General features: G+C 40.2%; 3 protein-coding genes across 5 annotated transcripts; 2 read left to right on the top strand and 1 right to left on the bottom strand.

Annotated features, from left to right (window-relative positions):
• Window positions 1–1,326: 1,326 nt before the first annotated feature.
• Window positions 1,327–6,952, top strand: si:ch211-153b23.7 (uncharacterized). Its single transcript, XM_063877225.1, has 7 exons — window positions 1,327–1,588; window positions 4,318–4,468; window positions 4,859–5,002; window positions 5,099–5,227; window positions 5,311–5,535; window positions 5,777–5,902; window positions 6,363–6,952. The coding sequence occupies exons 1-7, from the start codon at window positions 1,422–1,424 to the stop codon at window positions 6,588–6,590; spliced, it is 1,170 nt and encodes a 389-aa protein (XP_063733295.1). The 5' UTR covers window positions 1,327–1,421; the 3' UTR covers window positions 6,591–6,952.
• Window positions 6,953–8,611: 1,659 nt separating this feature from the next.
• zgc:174917 (uncharacterized protein LOC565650 homolog) lies at window positions 8,612–10,634 on the top strand. Its single transcript, XM_063877252.1, has 7 exons — window positions 8,612–8,646; window positions 8,943–9,141; window positions 9,359–9,590; window positions 9,675–9,766; window positions 9,921–10,060; window positions 10,138–10,242; window positions 10,329–10,634. Exons 2-7 carry the CDS (start codon window positions 9,012–9,014, stop codon window positions 10,404–10,406), a joined length of 777 nt encoding a protein of 258 aa, XP_063733322.1. The 5' UTR covers window positions 8,612–8,646; window positions 8,943–9,011; the 3' UTR covers window positions 10,407–10,634.
• Window positions 10,635–11,385: 751 nt separating this feature from the next.
• On the bottom strand, window positions 11,386–12,970 carry si:ch211-153b23.5 (uncharacterized protein LOC321177 homolog). Of its 3 annotated transcripts, XM_063877259.1 has the most exons (6): window positions 12,883–12,941; window positions 12,690–12,735; window positions 12,466–12,578; window positions 12,124–12,295; window positions 11,821–12,022; window positions 11,386–11,730 (listed from the first exon to the last, which is right to left on the bottom strand). In XM_063877259.1, exons 3-6 carry the CDS (start codon window positions 12,571–12,573, stop codon window positions 11,538–11,540), a joined length of 675 nt encoding a protein of 224 aa, XP_063733329.1. In that variant the 5' UTR covers window positions 12,574–12,578; window positions 12,690–12,735; window positions 12,883–12,941; the 3' UTR covers window positions 11,386–11,537. The 3 variants fall into 3 exon arrangements, with proteins under 3 accessions (XP_063733329.1, XP_063733326.1, XP_063733327.1); XM_063877256.1 differs by lacking the exon at window positions 12,690–12,735 and having other exon boundaries at window positions 12,883–12,970; XM_063877257.1 differs by lacking the exon at window positions 12,690–12,735 and having other exon boundaries at window positions 12,466–12,689; window positions 12,883–12,936.
• Between the last annotated feature and the right edge of the window lie 1,177 nt (window positions 12,971–14,147).

The raw sequence follows: 14,147 nt of genomic DNA, 5'->3' as shown, positions 1-14,147 counted from the left end.
ACAATTTTGAGGTACTTGCACTTTACTTTAGTATTTTCATTTTATGCTATTTTGTACTTCCACCCCGCTACAATTCAGAGGTAAATTGAATACTTTTTTGTCCAATCTGCATAATGAAAACTTTTGGTACATTAAGTTTATTTTGATGCTAATACTTTTCTACTTTTACTTGAGTAACATTTTGAATGCCGGACTTGTACTTGTAACAGAGTAACCCTACACTCTGGTACTTGTACTTTTACTCAAGTACAAGATCTGAGTAATTCTTCTAGTAGCACTTTTCAGCACCGCTAGCACTGTTGGAGCATTGTCCGACATGGCATATAAAACAACATTAGATCAAACTCAAAAAGTGTAACAGGACTCCTTCCAGTAGCATAATTATAAATAAATAAAACATTTTATAACCTACAATGTATCTTGATAAGTGTATTTTCTCATCTTTCTCCAAGCAACCAGCTTATTTAATTGTGTTGTACATGAATAGCACAGGATATTGTTTGGTTACCTGTGAAAGGGCACACTATAGTGATGCTGATACAGGTGCAGGAGTGTGTTCCCTCAACATGAACAATGAGAGATCTTCTTTCATTAATCGAGCAGGATATTAGCATCTCAGCCACTGATCCGGACCTCTGCTATATGCAACGCAGTCACTATGTCTTAGCCAAATTCCACTGGTGGCCTTGAATATCTTGGCCTCAGTTGTCGAAGTAGAATGTGTAGCAAACGAGATTGGCAAATTAATTTAGTTAGTGTTAATAAAAGACAGTTTAACCTGACTAAGAGGAACATAATTACAAAAAATCCTTTAATTTACTTGATTGTCCCTTGGATGAACATGTGGTTTCTTAATTAACCTGCCGCTCCCCACTTCCCTCCAATCCCAGTAATGAGTAGACTGGTGAATGCAATCAGCCTGACCCTATCATTATTTGTCATGAGTAAATGTATGCTTATTATCAATTACACGTTCTGCAATTATGCATATCTATTCAGCCCCCCTGCTATTACCTCATGCTCATTTAAAAACCTAAGACAACAGCTTGGCTAACAGGCAACAGTCTCCTAGGAACAGACGTAAACACACAACACTTTCTACACTGAGTGGAGTTTCCTCTCCAAATCATGTCAAAACAAAACAACTCTGTAATCACTTTGAATAATGTAGGATCACACTGTGTGGTGCACTAAATTAGAACATTTCGACACAGTGGGAGAGGCCCACGTTAACATTCAGCCTAAACAGTTGTTAGTGTCACTTCCTATTCTCTTAACTTTGCATCATGTGGCCCGCCGTCTCAGCTATACTTCCCCTTTCGCTACGCATCAACTCTGACGACACTATTTACTTTCCACCACATCCTCAACAGACAAACTTCGGTATTTGAAGAGGGTGCTTTAATTTTCTCCCAGACTTTATGAAGATTTTAAAACCTTTGATCATGGATGGAGATGTGTTGTCGTTGTCTTCTACCTCGTCATTATCTTCCTCAGCAGCGTCCGGGACACAGAAAGTTACTCCACCAAAGAGCTACAGCAGCCTCCCTCAGAGCCAACAGGATCACAAATCAACTGAAGAATTATGGTATGTTTGTTAAGCGTTTTTACATACAGCGACAGACACAGAAACACAAACATATAACTCGACTAACTATAGCCTTAAAGTGTTACCATAGTGTTTGATAATGACTCTCTCTCTGTCAACACATGTTTAACTCATACAGTAATGGATATGTTAGTATTTAATGCAAGGATCTTTTTTATATTATAAAGGGATTCCTGTGTCTACCTTGTGTTTTTAAGCTTTCCTAAATTATATTTGAGACTAATAAAGGCATTTTTTAAAATCGTACAGAGTGATAGTCTGACCTTGAACCATAGTTTGGATAACTTGTATTTCTCGTCACATTTTCCGTGTTGCTCTGAGAGTTAAATGAAGTTCAATGAGAAGAGAAATAAAGAAGGACTGTGGAGTTTCCCATGAGGTCATCAATGCGGCTTCAGTTCATTATTTCACAACAATGATACATCATGTCGTAAAATAAAAGATAATAAAATGATATGAATTACGGGTTATCAAGCCATCAGCCTGAAATAGATTTGTATATTATGATCACTTGTTTTATATTCAAGCTACTGACACTCAGTGTTCTTAATGTGGGCACACTTGGTAAATGCCGTGACAACACTACCTACACAAGCGAAAAGTCTGTCTTAAGATAACCATGTTAAAATAGTGAAACTTCACACTTCTCTGCAAAGGGATCCGACTGTGGCCATCGACCAGTTACCCAGAGATGTATTTAGAATGGTATTTGTCTGGATTGCCACTAGCAAGAAGGAAAGATATTATCTTTCACTTTATCATATGCCATGACAGTGAATTAGCATATTGATGCTGGAAGCAGTGGCATTTTGGTGTCCTTCCAAGACGGCATACGACTGAAAACTTTGTGAAACTGGGTCAGACAGCGTGTATGGGCTGTCAGAGAGGCTGAAAGAGAAAAGGCTCTGCATCAGAGAGACATGGAGCATGATGCGGTCCCAATGGGATGGCTGAGTACATAGTGCTGCGTTACCATGACGGGGGGTAGGGCATTGGTATGTTTACATTTTACGCTCAAAGAGGCCACTGAATTTAGGCCCCATGTCATTTGTTTCATTTCGGTCTTCATGCCTTTATCAACTTTCCAACCTGCAGTATTGCTGGCTCTTTTTGTATAATTCACTCATTAGCGACCATTAACCCCCTTCAGTCTCCTGCTTTGTTTAACATGATCCCAGATGGTACCGAGTGCAGATTTGTACAAATATTGGACTCTGGATGAACTTTACTTTTATGTATTGATCCTTTTTAAACTATGCAGAAATGTGTATCTTTTGATAAAAGTTATTTATTTCGTAGAAAACTTTTTTTTTTTATTCTGAAAAAAAGGTCACCTTTTGAGGAAATTAGAAAACCCCCATGTTCTTGTTAACAACCTAGTGTTAACATTATCTAGGGGCTTTTTAATGTTTTTTAAAATTTCCACATTTTGGGAAATATTCTAATTCCCCTTCTTGCCAATAATTATATATTACAAGATTGACACAACTATTGAGTCTATATGTATAAAAGATTAAGTTAAAGCTACCAGCTGGTTAGCTTAGCATAAAGAATCTGGGGGAAACCGCTAGCCTAGCTCTCTCCAAAAGTCAAAGGTAACAATTTATTAACACCCGCACCTTCAAAGCTTAATGATCAACACTTTTAAACATGTTTGTGAAATTATGTCAATTTATCCAAACAACAAGTTGCAATTGTATGGGTTGTTACCAAAAAGTCAGCAAGGGAAAAATCACAGCTCCAGGCTAAGAAATAATCCCGCACACAATCCTGTACTTCAACTAGAAAGTGCAATCTTTCCTGAAACAAGGCCTGTAAACTTGAGAAGCCAAATAATTATTCTTATCTCATATTGTCATTACTGGCAGACGTGTATAACTGCTTACAGTAAAACCTGACAATGAAAAGTTTTATAGAACCTCAATATCATTTTCTTTCAAAGTACTTTATTATTTTTCATTTGTTTATAAATAGACCTGCATCTTTCCATTTGAACTGCCAACTCTCTAAAATTGTGTAACAATATTTTCACATAGCGGGACACTGTACATAAGTGTTTGCGAGGGAGTTTTAGCCTTAAGGGGGATGAGAGGTGATCGCAGATTGTGATTCTTTGTAGTACTTAGCTCTCTGAAGTCAGAGCAGCTGTACAGTACGTTTGTGTGAAGAAGCCCCGGGGGCAACATGCAGAGATGTGTATTCTTCCATGAGCAGATATCCCCCCCAGGCTTCTGATCTCCTCCTCCTCCCTGTCAGCTGTTACTTTCAGACCAGACCTCACATTAGGGCTGGTGAAAAGAAAACTAGTTCATGTTTGCAAACAGTTTCCTGTTTTTCTAAGTAGTAAAACATTTTTCCCAGGGCTCATCACCCATTTTGCTTCCACAGTCTTTCAATATGCAAACGCATCTGATTGTGAACAGATATTATGCTTGGCTAGGAACCTAGATGCAGAGAAATGTAGCACTCTCTGTGTGTGTGTCTGAGTGTCTTAAGTTGCTAATGTGACTGTGCATGCATGTATGTGCGTGGGTGTGCATAATAGCTCCGATTCGATTTTCTGTAAGTGCACTCTATGCGAGTGGGTGTTCAAAAGTACTCTGACGTTCTTTTGTGTGCACACGTGTTTGCTTATTAATGGAAGTCCTCTGCTAGTGTTCTTCATCATGACTTTATTTATGGCATATTTCCTCTGTATATGTGTGCAGGACGAGGGATGTGAGTCCAGTGGGTGGCAGGCTGCTGTCCACCGAGGAGCAGGTCACTCTGATAACTGAGAGCATGACTGTCACCTCCACTGACCAGGAGAAACTGCAGCTGCTCAACAAGAACACTGAGCTCCGCAGAGTCAACAAAGAGGTACAACATCACCTGAAACCAGAGCAGCTTCTCCACAGGTTCACATTTTGCACTGCTGATGTTGGCAAATACATTTAGTTCTCTCTGAAAACCAGAGGAGGGCTGTGGGCGTTGTGTGAAAACTGCTGCTAGTCTGTGAAGTATCACCATTAATGGCCTACAACCTTTGATTATGAATTTAATTAGAGGTTGCTTGATAAAAGTAACAAGGGAAATTCATTTTCCAAAAGCATAGTGTCTCACCTTACTGACCTAAATTCACTTCCTGTGGCCCGAGTTGTTGCGAGGACAGACTGAGAAACACTGCAGTAATGTTGTAATGAACCATGCTCTCCATGGCTGCAGTGGAGGCCATAACACCGGTGATTATGTGATGTTGCTGTGTTACAGCTGATGAAGCTCAATGAGGACTGGGACCAGGTGTACCGCAGTGCCACGCTGGGTCTACAGCACAGACTGGAGGCGTCAGAGCTTGAGAACACTGCCATCAAACAGCTCAATGGCAGACTGCTGCTCAAAGTCGAACACCAGCAGGTAAATACACAGCAACACTTCCAATGTAGATACAAGTTTAGATTGGATACATGGCGAATAGATGATTGAGCTTTACAGCTGTGCTTGGGATTGCAGAGCGCAAAGGAATACTATGAGCAGGCATTGATGCAGGAGCTGAAAAAGAACCAGGAGCTGCATGAATACATCAGATTGTTGGAAAATAGGATGCACCACCCAGACAGAGTCGGACCTCCTGCCCCACAGGTATAGCACCTCATCAGTTGGATGTTCTCTGCTCTATAACTTAAGTATAGGTAAATCAATTTTGTCTTATGTTTCTACTAAAGGGCAGCTTAAGTGCTGTGATACGCCCCATCACTGATCCTCCTGGATGTCCGGACCTGTCACCCAGTCACGTCTCCGGGTACAGCCCCTCATCGTCCTTATTCCATCCTTCTTCCAGCCCAGAAGCCGGGCGGCAGGGAAAAAGCCAGAAAAGTACTACCCCACTTGGAGGCTCCAAGCAAGAAATACAGGCTCTAAAAGAGCAGCTGGAGGCACTGCAATGTCAGGTGGGATGCTCTCTTCAGCACAGCATCAATAGGTGTTCCCTTTTTTGATGTGATGAGAAGAACCTGATGTCAACCCACTGTTGCCGGGGGAAGATTTGCTTAACGTTTGAACCTGAATTAGACGGTGAAGTGCTCCACCAAGTGGTAGCTCTGTGCTGTTTCTCACAGAGTAATGTGAAGCATCTGCACATCACAAACTTTAATATTGGCTCACTGCCCTATTGATTTTTTGTGTCAACAGACCCAGATTTATGAAGCAGAGTATCAGACGGAGCATAATGACCACAAGCACACACTGCAGGAGAACCGCAGGCTGAGGAGGAAGAGGGAGGAGACGCGCCAACAGGTGGCACTGCTGCAGGAGCAGGTACTGTTTCGATTGTCTGCTGATATACATACACAAATGCACACTCTGTCAAAAGCACACACTCACACATCTGGATCCACACTTTAAATTATTAAAGTACACAAAATAATTTGTTGCATAATCTTGGTCCAAAGAAAAAAAGATGTTTGGTGTTTTGTCTATTGCATCGAATGTTGGATTGGGTCATTCTTGACAGTAAAAGGTAAAAATGGGTACATAGGGAATGTATGGGTAGTGCAACAACAGTTTAACATACTCTTTTAACCATACGATATATAATTAAGTCACATTTTAATTTAAAAATGGACTACTTGAGGTATTTTTACAGCTCCACATCCCCTCTAAGGGTTGAAGATAAGCTATACATTGTGATCCACTTTAAGCTGATTCTCTAAAAGAAAGGTTTCTCACTGGCATATTTTTCCTGACTTCGCTGTGTGTGGTTTTGACATTGCTCCAGCTCAAGGTCTATGAGGATGACTTCCGAAGGGAGCGCTCTGACAAACAGATGCTGCAGCGACTGCTGCTGAAGAAAACGCCTCCGAACAAGGACCCCGTGCTAGTCCACCGCTGCAATAATGAGCAGCAGCCACCAGGAGGAGACACGAGGACACAGAGTGGAGAGAAGAGAAACCAGCACCACCCACTTTGCCCCAAACACCCAAACAGGGACAATGAGTCAGCCTGAGGGTGGGAGGGGGGAAAACATCATCATAAACACAGTAAATTAAGTTCTGTATTTATGAGTTTCAACCCTGCTAAATGTTAGCACTCAATCTTCACTTACCCTTCACCTTCCTCACTGACAGCACTTTAATCTGATTAATGAAGACAAATCATGTTATTGTTTATGGAAAATATGAGCATATCATTGGTTAAATGCATTTCTGTTGTTTAAGGGTTCTGCCTGCTACCCCTCATAATAAAGAAGGTTATAGTTCAATTAAAGTTTATTTTCTGCAGGGACTTTCTGTATATTACTGACTGAGAAAAGATGTATATTTGATTAAATATATCGAATAAAACTATTTTTTGGTATGTCTCAATATACCCTAGCTGTTTCCCTAATATTTCTTTTTGTTTACTGAGAATTTGACACATTTTAAAGCCATTAAAAAATCTCACGTCTCAGTGTAATAATAGCTTACTTCTAAAAAGTTGTTTTTATATATTTTGCATCAGTTTGGAGTCCGTACATTACTTCCCCTAAAATATCTGCTCATGAATGCAGCCACAAAGACACAATAAAAATCAATGACACTGGAATGTCAGACAAGTAAGCTGCTCAGTGTTGGCTCGCCCCCCAAACAGCTGCTGAGAGCCTCAGCAGTGAGCTGCTGAGTTAATGTTTGCTCTGACTTTGGAAGAAGCAGGGCGGTTCACTGCTGCATGGTCACCGGTCCTCAACTGAACTGAAAATATTGACACATATGTGAACACTGGGGTTTTTCCTCTGTATATTATTCACTCGGCAGCCTTGGGATTTTCCTCTAAGAGACTGTAAAACATTCCTCAACATGTGTTCCATATCACGGCACCAAACAAAGTTAATTTTGCGGGAAAGGTCTATAATAAGCAATCTATTCAGAGGTTATTTAGACATTGATGTAATTATTGATAAAATGCTCAAACACAAACATGTTCACACACTTTAAAATGTCAATGAAATCATAAGTCAGCTGCTAAGGGAAAAACCAGAAAGGACAAGTGAGCACTTTCGACTCACTGTGAGCGAAGTAATGATGCGGATGCTGCTGTTCCTTGACCACACACAGGGAGCAGGAGTCATTTTTTCCCCCAACTCTTCAATAGTGTTAAGGCCTGGACCAATCTCACTCATTCGGCAGCAGTTTTACCCCTCACTTTATTTAGAGAGTGGCTGTATTTTCTTTAATTTGTTGGGCTTTCCATAACTATATAATTTTCAGACGTTGGTTGTTGCAGTTGTTCAGGGATAGGGTACAAAGAAAAAAAAAAAAATGCAGTGGAGGGCCTCACTTTTTGACCAAATGAAATGTTAAATTCCCCTTTCCATCCATTTTTTGTGGCCAACATCAGTTTTATGAGATAAACCTAAGTCTACTGATATGAATCAATACATATAAATGGAGAATGAAAACGTGAAATAAGGGAAAGGACTCAAATAAAACTATATTCAGAATGAAGTTTATCCAGAACAGTTAAAAGAATAATAATTATCACAAATAAAAAAAGAAATCTGGCTGAAATGTTGTTCATTAATGTGAACAGAAAACATGTTTCCTTCCCACACTCACTAAATAATACACACAATGTGCCTTTGTAATGTGATCTGTAACCATTCCCTGACTTCTGACAAGGAAGAGAAAAGTTGAAAATAAGAGGGTGATGACTGGAAATGGAATGAGTGACTGTGAAAAAAAGATGAAGACATTAAAGTCTGGAACAACCTCAAAGTAAAAAATACAGCTCAAAAAAAAGCCTTTGATTTTACAAATTACTGAGAATTGTATCCTGATAGTGACAGTTAAAGGACGTCACAAGCCCTGTAGTTACTGGTTAAAGAGGATGTTATATACCTGGGTACATGGAGTTCCCCTTTGATTAATTTTCCTTTAGATGTCAAATCCCAGGTGTATTTTATAGATTGAGCGGTGTTGATATGAAGAAAAGGAGTTTTTACAAGGAGCACTGTGCAGTATTTAATGGCACAGAAGAACCTGGCATCACTCATAGTCAGAGAGAGGAGACTGAACAGCAGACATGTACGTATCAATACAACACTTTGAGCAAGAGTTTGTTTTAAGAGGTATAATACCTTTGTAGATATATAAGTGAATTTGACACCGCCTTTCGACTGCAGTCAGCAAGGTTATTTTGGTTACAGGGCGGGAAGAACAAGGTGGTGCTCAGTGTGACCAAATTAAATATAGTTAAATGTTTTTCCTTTGCTGCGCATGGTCCTCGTTCTATTCATGTCTACATTAGCTCAAATTCAAACTAGATGGTAAACACAATGTTTGACAGAGTACTAACAGTATTTACACTTTTCCATCTTCAGCTACTCCACCACAAACATCCCTTAAATATTAGAAGCAGGAAGCATCAGCAGGAAAAAAGCCCAATAGAGATGACTTCATCCACCAATAAACTACAGGAGGTCTACAACCAGCAGGGCTTCCTCGCTGCGCTGCCAGTGCTGAATGAGACTCAGCTGAGGGAGGCCAAGCGCACCTTTTCTGAGCTGGAGAAGGAACTTGGTAAGTAGCACTGGAAGGTGAAGGAGGGTAGGGAAGAAAAGGCATGAAAAGTAATACAGAAATAAGTTGAATCTATAACTAACAAACAGCAGTTTTGTGTACGTAAGTCAAGATAGACTGTGGGTGTGATTTGTCTGTAGATTTATCTGAATCAGAATATAGTTTATTGCTGGCTTTGAACCTTTTATCAGTGATTGAGTATATTCTGTGTTTCCAGGTGAAGAGTACACTCAGTACAGCCTGCACAATGTTCACATTCAGTATCCCTGGGTGTGGGACCTGACCCAACACCCTCAAATCCTGCAAGTGGTCAAAGCCATCCTGGGCCCTGACGTCATCCTGCTGGACTCCCGCTTCATCTGTAAATACCCAACACTCAAACCTGACATTCAGAAGAATGAAGGCGGAAACTATGAACATCCATATGTGGCCTGGCATCAGGACATGAGGTGGATTCCCAATCTGAAAAAAACAAAACACTGAGAGGTTTTGTTCTGCTTTGTTTCGTCTCATTGTAAATGTTTTGTTTACAGGTATTGGGGTATCGCTGGTGGCCCTGTTCTCTCTGTGTGGCTGGCTTTAGATGACTCACTGCAGGAGAACGGCGCCCTCCAGGTCATCCCAGGTACCTCAGCTACTTATTTCTGCTCCTCCTGAAAGTTTGCGCCTTTAGCTATTGTGCCGATTGGACCTCAGCTCACCAAAAGCATCATAACGCTTTTATTGAATCCCCTTTAAAACTATAAATAGGGTATAACTTTTTTCTCGGTGCCCTGCAGGTAGTCACTGTGCCGGCATGTTAACCCATCGCCAGGCCATCCGTCCTGGAAACATGCTGTCAGTCAACCAGGAGATCCCAGAGGAGCTGTTGCAGACTGATGAGGCTGTGTTCTGCCCTCTGTTAGCTGGGCAGATGTCTGTGAGTGTACTTCTTGTTCAGTGCTACTAATAGGTTTGAGTTAAAGAAGGACGATTAATTAGGATTTGTTTTGACAGATTCATGATGGACTCCTGGTCCATGCCAGTGATGCCAACACATCCCAGAGGAGGCGCTGTGGGTTTGTGATCCGTTATGTTCCCACCTGTGCGTATCCCACCCATGTGAGACCAACATTTATTGCTATATTTCATTATAATTTCACAGACTTGTACTGTGTGTTGATCTTGTTTTTGTATGTTGCTGTTAGGATCCTGATCGTCCCAGGAAATTTGCTGCAACAATGTTGGCCTGCGGAACGGATCGCTTCAATCATTTCACCACATGAATCCTTCCTAGATTCATGCTACGTGCTACAGTCACTTTACTGAAATATTAAACCTAAACCAAAAGTCTCCTATGTCGATTAATAATATAGTTTTTCAGATGAAGGCACAGAACGTTATGGTAGTTTAATTTTAATTTCATAGTATTTATTTATGTCTGGAATGTCATAGTTTGCCATGATTGGTTTCATGTTCAGAATCTGTGTGATTTGCAATGTTATGCATTTAAAATAAACATTAGAAAACACTTTCACTGGTCAGTCATCATATCTCAATTCAACGCAATGAAAAATATGAAGGACATCATTATTTAAGGTTCATCAATGGAGTATTGAAATATTATCCAAAATGGAGGTATTAGTTTTTTCTTTTTAAAAACTCAAAATCCAACACTTCCTTTATATATTTTCAGCTTGGTTTAGAGGGAAATCTGTAAAATGTCTACCTTTAAAAGCAGGTACCTCCAGTGATGCAATACATTTTATTCAGGTGAATTCGATTCCCTAGAGATTGTCCTAAATCCGGACTGGACTCATTGAGTGTGTTTTCTCTAACTCGAAGAACTGTTCCACCTCAAGGCTTTCTTTACAAAGCACGAGAGTGGACACAATGTTTACATGCTGTCTTTCAGAATATGTTACATAGTACAGTCATTTATAATGGTTGCTTTTTCTGGTTCTACATCATACAACAAAGGTTTACCAGTGCCAAAATGACATGTGTAAATTAACTAAATAAGGACATTTGTGTGAAAAATGCTTATTGCCCCTTTCATGCAGCTCATTGCTGATTCTGATGGCTAACATACTGTATAGTTAAAAATGTGTATCTCTGCCCTAATGTTGGGTAAAAAAAAACATCTGACTGTGTAATAAACCATGTGAAGTACAACCACAATTCACAGTATATTTAGCTATATGAAACTATTGTGGAGTTTACCAGATGTTCATTGCTTTACTTAAAAGAAGAAAAAACTCAAAATTGTAATTCGTAGAGTGTATTTTATTGAAACTGTCCAAACAACAAAACACAGACATCACTGCTATAACTTTATATTGAAAACCATGTTAGTATAGAAACTCACAAATGGTTTTAAAGAACACAAAAACATTAAGTTTGTAATCAGTGACCTCCTAGGCCAGTTTCAGGGTCTCTTTAACCATGACCCCTATTCCATCAAAAACATTATGAATGGGAGCATTGCACATGAATGCAGAGGTGGTGACCAGCTTGTTTTTAACATCAACGTGAGCTTTCTCCACATCTGTGTTGACGTGTTTGCAGCCCATGCCCTTCATAGCGCCTGCGGTTTGAGCGTATGGCCACCTGGAGACAAACAGAGAAGGAAAGTTAGAACTGTAGATCATTTTTCTATATATTCAAAGACATCCGATGAAGCCAAACTATGTCACACACTTTTCACACTCTTTGTCCTGTCCCACAGTGAGCTCACAGCCAGGAAGGATTTTAGCAGCGAGGACGGGGGAGATGCAGCACATGCCCATCGGCTTTCCGGCCTTGTGGAAAGCCTTGAGGACCTTCTCCAGATATGGCAGCACGGTGCAGTCCTTGTTTTTCACTGCCCAGTCACTCAGGTTTTTCGCCACACCAAAGCCCCCTGAAAGACAACAGGACGTTTTAAAATAAAAATGTAAATTAGTAAAATAGAAAGAAATATGAGATATTGTACTCTGCAACATTTATTTGTTGCATCCTAACCTGGGATGATGATGGCATCGAAGGCTGAAACTTCCAACTTGGCCAGATCAGTCACGTCACCTCGGGCGATGCGAGCACTTTCCTGCAGGACGTTTCTTTTCTCCTCTGTGGGTTTACCATCACAGTGGTTGACAACATGCATCTGATCTGTGTTCGGAGCAAACATCTGCACCTGAAATGAAAAATGTTAAAACTAAGCCTCTGAGGACTATGGGATCTCTTTAGAGTTGTTATAATACATCCTGGAGGTCCATGTCTATGATCCACTTAATAGAAAAACAGCAACCGCAGTTTTTCTAAATATGACCGGTTTTAGAAGTTTCACATGAACCTTGCCCTTACTTTAGCTCCAGCTCGACTCAGATGGATGAGGACAGCGGAGGCCTCGTGGACCTCTGTGCCATCATAGACTCCGCAGCCTGAGAGAATAACTGCAACACGCTTTGCCATGGTTCCTGTAAAACACACATAAGCAAGTGCTTACCTGTTGCGCTTATCGACATTAAACATTTACAGAGCCAGGGGACAAAGGAGTCCCAGAAGGGCTGCTGCTGCTGCCAGGTTACCTGTTGTTGACACCAGTGAGGACAAATTACAGGAAGTGGTGGGAGTCTGAATAAATGAGCAGTGTGAAATGAATATGTCTAAGACACTTTAATAGCACTAACATTATCAACAGGTTTTCAATCATGAAAATATCGGAACTAGCATTGTTTAAGTTTAGAAAGCAGAAGTAAAGACAGTGTAGATATATCTCACCTTGTAGACGTGCAGTAGGAGATCAAGCTGTGTGTAATCGTGCAGTTCAGCAGAGAGGTCTAAGGCTGTAATCTGAAGCAGGGCCTTTATATTGGTGCCTGTCTCCTCCCATATCCTGCCTAAAGGCTGACATCATGCAGCCTCAAGGTAACCAGGAACCTGATGGATTGACTCAGTTACCTTATAAGGTATAATGCTGAGTCATCCCTCTCATATTTTGATGCACAACAATATGGGAACTTGAGGAGCATTTAAATTACTATATGATTATCTTATTTGACTGGTTTGCATACAATCTTCTATTTTTGAAAATATATTGATTGTAAAGATATTTTCAGAGTATTTTGAAAGATGAAGATGCATTGAGTAATTAATTACCAGGTTGAATTAAGACAGAGCAAATAAAAGGTGCTTTTAGTATAATATGAAAGTTTGGAGATTTTGTGAGGCACTGATGGAATAAGAATATTAGCCTAAAACGTAAAAGATGAACTACACAAGTCACCTGGTCTTAATTGTTCAAATGTATATTTGAAATTACTGTATAAAACTATAAATTCATTTCAAATGGCTCATGCTCAGTGGGTTAGTGTGCTGATCTTCGGATCATAGGAGTAGAGCATGTGGTTGCGGGCAAAACACTTCAATCTAAATTGCTCTTGTGGGGATTGTCCACAGTATTGAATGTATGTCGCTTTGGATAAAAGCGTCTAACAAGTGACATGTAATGTAGCAGATAAAACAATATTGAAGTTTATAATTAATCACTTTCTAGACGTATTTTCTGCGGGATGATTCATGGGCGTAGTCATGGGCGGTGCGTGAGGCTCAGGTTTGGGAAGGCTAACTTTTTTACCTGACGCTGCCCGGAGGACGACGTTATTATGAAGGCTATACGCACACACACACACACACACACACACACACACACACACACACACACACACACACACACACACACACACACACACACACACACACACACACACACACACACACATATATATATGCGCTTTATAACTGCAATGCACGATCGATGTCTAGCGACAATAACCAACGACAATCTATCTGTGGTTTCGTAATGAATACATTAAATGCATACAAAAAGTGTTAAAATCTACAAGCAAAAACACCACAATCCAACAATATTGTAGCTGTGTAGTCACCACAGAAATAATGGATTTACCAAATACTGTGGAACAGAAACACGTATACTGATGTCAGCAGTTGAACTTGAGGTACTTGAGCAGTAGCCTATTATGTTG

The sequence above is a fragment of the Eleginops maclovinus genome, chromosome 23 (assembly GCF_036324505.1).
Source record: "Eleginops maclovinus isolate JMC-PN-2008 ecotype Puerto Natales chromosome 23, JC_Emac_rtc_rv5, whole genome shotgun sequence".
Lineage (NCBI taxonomy): Eukaryota > Metazoa > Chordata > Actinopteri > Perciformes > Eleginopidae > Eleginops > Eleginops maclovinus.
The sequence above is the reverse complement of the archived record's forward strand: the minus strand, read 5'-3'. Positions and strand labels throughout refer to the sequence as shown.

Bases quoted from the DNA above. Each gene is read 5' to 3' on its own strand.
- si:ch211-153b23.5 (XM_063877256.1), bottom strand. From the start codon at position 12,573: ATGGCAAAGCGTGTTGCAGTTATTCTCTCAGGCTGCGGAGTCTATGAT. The intron at 12,296-12,465 runs GTAAGGGCAAGG...TTTTCATTTCAG, and splicing joins TGAGTCGAGCTGGAGCTAAA to GTGCAGATGTTTGCTCCGAA. The intron at 11,731-11,820 runs GTGTGTGACATA...GTTTGTCTCCAG, and splicing joins CAGGACAAAGAGTGTGAAAA to GTGGCCATACGCTCAAACCG.
- zgc:174917 (XM_063877252.1), top strand. From the start codon at position 9,012: ATGACTTCATCCACCAATAAACTACAGGAGGTCTACAACCAGCAGGGC. The intron at 9,142-9,358 runs GTAAGTAGCACT...CTGTGTTTCCAG, and splicing joins TGAGCTGGAGAAGGAACTTG to GTGAAGAGTACACTCAGTAC. The intron at 10,061-10,137 runs GTGAGTGTACTT...TTGTTTTGACAG, and splicing joins TGTTAGCTGGGCAGATGTCT to ATTCATGATGGACTCCTGGT.
- si:ch211-153b23.7 (XM_063877225.1), top strand. From the start codon at position 1,422: ATGAAGATTTTAAAACCTTTGATCATGGATGGAGATGTGTTGTCGTTG. The intron at 5,228-5,310 runs GTATAGCACCTC...TTTCTACTAAAG, and splicing joins TCGGACCTCCTGCCCCACAG to GGCAGCTTAAGTGCTGTGAT. The intron at 5,536-5,776 runs GTGGGATGCTCT...TTGTGTCAACAG, and splicing joins TGGAGGCACTGCAATGTCAG to ACCCAGATTTATGAAGCAGA.